The 7,179-nt window shown below is 51.1% G+C and overlaps 1 protein-coding gene across 2 annotated transcripts; it reads right to left on the minus strand.

Moving 5' to 3' along the window:
• Positions 1-306: 306 nt before the first annotated feature.
• ARL11 (ARF like GTPase 11) lies at positions 307-6,885 on the minus strand. 2 transcript variants are annotated; one of them, XM_055426139.2, is made up of 3 exons: positions 6,772-6,885; positions 6,270-6,350; positions 307-5,967 (listed from the first exon to the last, which is right to left on the minus strand). In XM_055426139.2, exon 3 carries the CDS (start codon positions 5,947-5,949, stop codon positions 5,371-5,373), a length of 579 nt encoding a protein of 192 aa, XP_055282114.1. In that variant the 5' UTR covers positions 5,950-5,967; positions 6,270-6,350; positions 6,772-6,885; the 3' UTR covers positions 307-5,370. The 2 variants fall into 2 exon arrangements, with proteins under 2 accessions (XP_055282114.1, XP_088698865.1); XM_088842739.1 differs by lacking the exon at positions 6,270-6,350 and having other exon boundaries at positions 6,772-6,872.
• Between the last annotated feature and the right edge of the window lie 294 nt (positions 6,886-7,179).

Raw genomic sequence — 7,179 nt, forward strand, 5'->3', positions numbered from 1 at the left:
CTGTCTCGGAGCAATGAAGCCACAGCTGTTGAGCCTGTGCTCGGGAGCTCATGCTCCATAACTAGAGAAGCCACTGCAGTGAGAAGCTCGTGCACCGCAACGAGAGTGACCCCTGCTAACAACTGGAGAGAAGCCTGCGTGGCAAGGAAGACCCAGCACAGCCATAAGTAAATAAATAAAAACCAGTGAGTCAGAGAGGGAGAAACTTGACCCATATTCAAAGAGGTAATCGGCTTTCCAACGTGAAACAAATCTCACGCATACAGTGTTTGCAGAAAAAAAAATTCATTTATATATAAGAAGGCAACAGACATGTGGTTTTCAGCCACATCAGCTCCTGCACCTCCTTATTCTTGCTCATGGGTTAATGGAAGGCAGATGGATCTGAAAGGTGTGGGTGATTTGAAACATGCAAAATACCTCTCCCATAAGGAGAATACCTTTTAAACAACAAAATAAAACAGAAGGCACAGTTTGATTTTTCCTAAGGTCCCGTGTTGCAGCTCTGTGGTGTAAGTATATATCCATATGTATATCTGAGCAGAAGAGCAGGAGGGAAGCCCCTCTGTTCCATGTCCCTGGTGGGCTCAGGCCTGACTCAGGAGGGGAGGCAAAGGCTGAGGCCATCCTACTGGCCACAGACTGCCCCACCTTCCAGTTGCCAGCAGCCAGGAGAGTAGAATCCCCAGTCCTACCAGCCAGCGTTGACCTGTTGCCACTCTTGCTTCTGGTAGGCAAGGCCAGCTACCCTATGGTCTTCAGGGAAGAGTCTAAAGGAAGATGGGGTTCCACCCTCCCTCCAGACCCGCCATGGTTGGAGTGGAAGCAGAGGAAAGATGGGGGACCCAGAGAAGGCAAAGCCAGCCACCACCTGTGTGCCTTAAGCCATCCTGGTCTCCTCCCAGCGCTGGCTCTGGGTCCTGCATCTGCTCTCACTGGCCAACTCTGGGGGCTCAGCCATTCCTGGGACCCTGGCAGGTGCCCAGAAACATGGCAGATGGACCCTTTTCCACTATGGAGTCATAGTTCAGTTCAGTTGCTCAGTCGTGTCCGACTCTGCAACCCCATGAACTGCAGCACGCCAGGCCTCCCTGTCCATCACCAACTCCCTGAGTTCACCCAAACTCATGTCTATGGAGTCAGTGATGCCATCCAACCATCTCATCCTCTGTTGTCCCTTTCTCCTCCCACCTTCAATCTTTCCCAGCATCAGGGTCTTTTCAAATAAGTCGCTTATTCACATCAGGTGGCCAAAGTATTGGAGTTTCAGCTTCAATATCAGTCTTTCCAATGAACACCCAGGACTGATCTCCTTTAGGATGGACTGGTTGGATCTCCTTGCAGTCCAAGGGACTCTCAAGAGTCTTCTCCAACACCACAGTTCAAAAGCATCAATTCTTTGGTGCTCAGCTTTCTTTATAGTCCATCTCTCACATCCGTACGTGACTACTGGAAAAACCATAGCTTGGACTAGATGGACCTTTGTTGACAAAGTAACATCTCTGGTTCTTAATATGCTGTCTAGGTTGGTCATAAATTTCCTTTCAAGGAGCAAGCGTCTTTTAATTTCATGGTTGTAGTCACCATCTGCAGTGATTTTGGAGCCCAGAAAAATAAAGTCTGACACTGTTTCCAATACTTATGGAGTCATAAGTATTAGGTAAATTATAGTCAGAAAAAATGTTTTAATGTAGGCTATCATTGAACATTTGAAAAAAAAGGGAAATCCAAGTGGCAGAAATGAAGGGGGAAACCATAGCCAAAGCAGTTAAGTGAAGCCTGGAGTCCAGGAGCATCTTAGAGAAGCCAAACCTAGATTCTAGGGACCAGTCTGCCATCATAGCATCTGCATGGGGATGGGGGATGTGGCCTCACTCTTGTTTGGAGGGGAGAAAATTTTGCTTTGAGCTCAACAGAAAAGCAACAGAGCATTAAAGTGGCACCCCTCTCTTAAAAGGGGATTGGAAAAGTCTGCTCACCAGCTCAGCCAGGCTTGTGGAAGCAAATGGTCTATCTTGGGATATGAATGCAAAGAAAAACTGTCAGAAACTGCATTTCCAGGGCCTGGGATGTGAATGAGTGCAGAGTTCAGATTTCTACTGCCTGGGAGGTCTGTGAGCCCCAGGCAGAGAAACTAACATAGTATCTGGTCTCAAACAATCGGAAGCCCCAGCATCTAGTAGACAGCTAAAGGGAAACCCCTCTGTGTAGAAACCCTGTCACAAGCCAGAACACAAGGCAGTCACACAGGAAAAGCACACCCTGCTGAAGATGAGCTCACAGTGAAAACAGGACCAGTCACGGGAGGAGATGAGCTTCCATGAACAGAAACCAGCAGATACCCCCCAGGGGTCCAGGGTGCCCCGGGGTCTGCAGATAATGGCACAGTGTGAACAGAGCTATAAACACATTCAGACCCAGCGGAGCCCAGCAGTTCAGACCCCTTCACAACCTGCTCCTCCGTGTCCACCTTCTCAGTTCATTCCAATCCCAGCTGCCACACAGGCTCAAAACCTTGAGTGTCCTCAGGTTCTTCCTCTCTCAGCCTCTTCTCTTAGAAATGGCTCTCAGTGTTCTGGTCTTCCTCTCCTCTCCTCTCCTCTGTGACTGCGACGGGCATCCACTGGGGTTCCCTGCTCTCCATTCCCAGTGTTCCCGCTTCTCTTTATTTCACCCCTACACTGCCACTAAATTAGCCTCTTAAATGGAAGCCAGACAGTTTCACTTCTCTGAGTCCAACTCCTGATTATGAAAGTCTAAGCCTTCTCGCGTGTGTGTTAGTCACTCAGTCGTGTCCAGCTCTTGGAGACTCCCTGGACTGTAGCCCATCAGGTTCCTTTGTCCATGGAATTCTCCAGGCAAGAATACTGGAGTTGGGTTCCCATTTCCTTCTCCAGGGGATTTTCCCAACCCAGGGATGGAACCTGGCTCTCCCAAATTGCAGGTAGATTCTTTCCCATCTGAACCACCAGGGAAGCCGTCTCAACTTGGATCTAAAATTTCTCTCCATTAAAAAAAAAAGTAACATTTATTCATTTATTTGACTGTGCCAGGTCATAGTTTCAGCATGTGGGATCTAGTTCCCTGACCAGGGATCGAACCTGGGCCTCCTGCATTGGGAGCGTGGAGTCTTAGCCACTGGACCACCAAGAAAGTCCTTCCTTTCGGTTTTGTTTCCTGTTATAATACATACTACCTCTCACCCCCAACCTCCTGTTTCAGGTTTTTGTTGTTTTTGTTGTTTTTTTGGTTTATTTGTCCTTCCTACACCGTACCTCATGCCTCCAAACAATCTCTTTCCTCTGATTAGACTGCTCCCCCATCTCATCTGCCAATCAATGTCAACCTTGGCTTAAACCTCCTAGAAGCACGATGTCGTGGAAGAACACAGGCGTCATCAAGGGCTAGAACATCTGGTTCAAATTCCAGAGGTGTCACTTAAGAGCAGTGCCTCAAGCAAGTCACAACCTCTCCGAGCCTCTGTCTAATTCTATAAAATGGGAAGGATACCTGCTTGGCAGAATTGGGAGATTTAGAGATCATCTCTTGTAAGGGACTGAGTACAGAACCGGCCCCAGTACATGCGCAGTAAACAGTAAACTCCCATCCTCACCTTTTCATGGGAATCATGTCCTCTGCTTCCCCACCCAGAGCTCCCTGAGTCTGGAGGCCTTGTTCCCTTTGTCTTTGCATCTTTGTACTTTTCTGTGTCCAACACAGGAAGTCTTAAAACACATCAACTGTCAAGAGGTGGCAAAAACCAGGCACATCTAAGCTGATGTTAGAAGGGGACACTTAGGGTAGAGGGACCTCTCAGACATCAGAGGGGTGTTGAGGGCCAGTTGTCACATGTCACTCCACAGAGGGCAGAGCCACTGTCAGGAGCTCTTAGGAGGCTGATGGAAGCCCAAGAGGGAAAGAATATCCAACATTTAGAGCTGTTTAACACGAGAGCAGGTACCAAATGAAAGCAGCTTGCTATTAAAAAACTCAGATTATAGGAAGTATTCCTGGGTTGGATGAAGGATAAGACCAGATTGGTGCTTCTTACCTTAGGGAGTCACAGGTGCCTTTGAAAATCTAATGAAAGTTTCTGATCTTTTTGCAAATAATTTCAGGAGCTTCATGGATCCCAGGTAAAGATCGCCTCACCTGAAAACCCTTCTAGGATGCTATGTCCAACTTGGTCTTTCACTGTAAATAGTCAGAGGTGCATTGCTGCTCTTCATGTCTTCAGAATTCACGCCTCCCATCTGGAGGCCCCGCTTCATATCTAAAACTCATTGCCCTTTGCCACAAATTCCATGCTCAACATATTTTTGATTGAGTGAATGAATAAATGGATGAATGAAACTGACTGATCTTTAAGGGAATCTACACACTACAAGGAGAAGAAAGAGAAGGAAAACAGAAAACAGTGAAGGATTCTGGAAAAAGACTAGCACAGGATAACAAAAAGTTGGAGAAGGGCTGTGCATTCGTGCATGTATGCTCAGTCGCTTCAGTCATGTCTGACTCTTTGCGACCCTATGGACTGTAGCCCGCCAGGCTCCTCTGTCCATGGGATTCTCCAGGCAAGAATACTGGAGTGGGTTGTCACACCCTTCTCCAGAGAATGACTAGTCAGGGTCAGAGAAGGTGATTGATTTTGGAAGGTCCGAACTCCCAGCCTCTGTCCAGGGCTGAGTGCCCCACCCAACTTCTAACCCGAGATCCTCTGGAAGCAGACTTGACCTTGCTGGCCCTGACTGCTTGCGATTTAGGGGGCTTCTAAGGACAATCACACATAAGATCGTGAACATGTCCAAGTTTGATATTCTGATCTGATTTTGAAACCTCTTTCCCTCTGTGAATTTAGGTCTTAATTATTCGGCAGCCACTTGTTCTGATATTACAGTTTCTCAGTTCACATGCGGTAATGATGAGCTATTAAACGAATTATGTTGAGGTATTTTTTTTTCTTTGTTGTTGTTTAGTCGGTAAGTCATGTCCGATTCTCTTGCGTGCCCATGGACTGTAGCCCGCCAGACTCCTCTGTCCACGGGATTCTCCAGGCAAGAATACTGGAGTGGGTTGCCACTCCCTTTTCCAGGGGATCTTCACGACCCAGAGTTCGAACCCACATCTCCTTCATTGCAGGCAGATTCTTTGCTGCTGAACCACCTGGAACACTTAGAGTATCATTATTCCAACAGCAGCTGATTGGCAACATAAACACTGGTGACAGTAAGTCCCAAGACTTAAATATTGTGTCTGAGCCTAGGAGGGTTCCTTGTTTGATAAACAGAACTTGAGGTTCCCTCTAGGATTAGCTGGTGTTCCAGTCTGTAAGAGCAGAGAAGACAGGCTGCTCTGCCCGGATCGAGGCCCTCAGGTCTCCTGACGCCTGTCCCCTGCACTCACCTGGAGACTTGGGGGCCTGCGGTAGCTCAGGAGACGCCTCAGGCTCCCCAGGGCCTCAGGTAGCCCCTCACCAGTGAGGGCACTGCAGGCCCGCAGCTCCCAGCAGAGCCCCGGAAACCTCCACAGGCCCAGCCTGTCTCGGATCTCAGGCAGTGGCAGGGCGTGGGGTGCCTCCTGCTTGTTGGCCAGCACCAGGATAGGGACGCCGTCCAGGTGGGGGTCCTCCAGGACCTCCGTGAGCTCAGCCACTGCCTCGGGCAAGCGGGCCTCGTCTGTGCTGTCCAGCACGAACACAAGGACAGCTGTGCCCTCCAGGTAGTCCTTCCAGCTGGCCCTGAGTGGGCTCTGCCCCCCGACATCCCAGAGGGTGAGGCACACCTGCCCAGGGGCCTCGAGGGGCTCCACGTTGAAACCCACGGTGGGCAGGGTCTCTACCAGCTGGTAGCCCTTCAGTTTGTACAGGAGCGTGGTCTTGCCGGCCGAGTCCAGGCCCATCATCACTACCTGGGCTTCCTCCTTGTGACTTCGGGAACTCACAGACCCCATGGGGGCCACTGCCAGACCCTAGGGGAGAAAGGCCAGGTGCACTCGTCAGAAGGAATACAAATCCATGTGGGCCACAGGAGAAGGGCTTCTACACCCAAGGTAATGTCCACAGTGTCATCTTTCAAACCCAGGTCTGGGCTTTGAAAGGGCAGGGAAGTAGGGCTGTGTACGTCCGCATCAGCTGACCTATCTGGGGGTCGTGGGGGAGGGGTGCCTGCTGCAGAGAAGAGACCAGGGTCTCCCCCTGAAGACATGGAACACCAGCCCCCATCCCTTGGTAGTTAAGGCAAGGAGGCACAACCCACTTGTGTTAGACAAACCTGGTTGAGTAGAAGTGACTGAAGGATGTCTTGGATTCTTGCTGGTCCGTGGCTTCGAGCCTCTGGTGTCCACCTGGAAGCCTAAACCCCAAGGGGAAGTTATGTCGGGGTCAGTGCACTGAGAGAAGTAAGCAGGGGCTGCTGGTGACTTCCGCAGCCTTTGGAACCAGCCCGCCCCGCCCCGGACCAGGCTGCCACCCTGTTAAGCTTGCCTAGTTATAAATCCTTCTGACTGTAGACAAAGGAACCGGTCAGAGCAAAGTGGTTTCCTCCAGTGGCTTACCGACATAAATCACCTCCAGAACATTACACAGGTTTTTGAAGAATCTCGAGTGTTAAGACCAAGACCTGTCCCCACCTTAAGCCCAGGAAACCTTGGCTGGAACAGGGGAAGGGACATCTCAGGCCCAGGAATAGGTTTCAGCTGCCCCGTGGAGGAAAACGAGGCGCCCTCTCTCTTCAATCCTCAGGCCAGGGGTAGAAGCGTAAAAATGACAATTACCTCAGAGTTACTAGGCTGCGGCCGAAGCTGCCCGTCTGTGCGGGCCTCCCAGGACAGCGGCTTTCAGTCCTGAGACGCTAGTACAGGGTGAGAGCACGGGGCCGGCTCCCCTTTCTCCGCCTCCTTCCCCGGGGGGCGGGGCGGGGCCGGCTCTGGGCCCCGCCCCCGGCGCCGCGGCTCCAGGAGCGTGGCACCCTGGTGCTCTGCCCTTCAGCTCTGCACTGGGAGCCCCGGCGCAGCGCCCGGTCTCTGCCGCTCAGACTCCGTAGGCAGGAGGGCGGGCGCCCGGCTCGGAACCGGGTCGTGTTCAGCTGCTTCTCTCCTGCCCTTCCTCTCAGGATCTCAGATCCCCTCCACGCAGAAAGCTGAGAACTGCCCCCCTGTGTTTCTGGTGCCTGGAGATTCTTT

This window comes from Moschus berezovskii, chromosome 13 (assembly GCF_049115385.1).
Source record: "Moschus berezovskii isolate FMDL1 chromosome 13, NW_MosBer_1.0, whole genome shotgun sequence".
NCBI lineage: Eukaryota > Metazoa > Chordata > Mammalia > Artiodactyla > Moschidae > Moschus > Moschus berezovskii.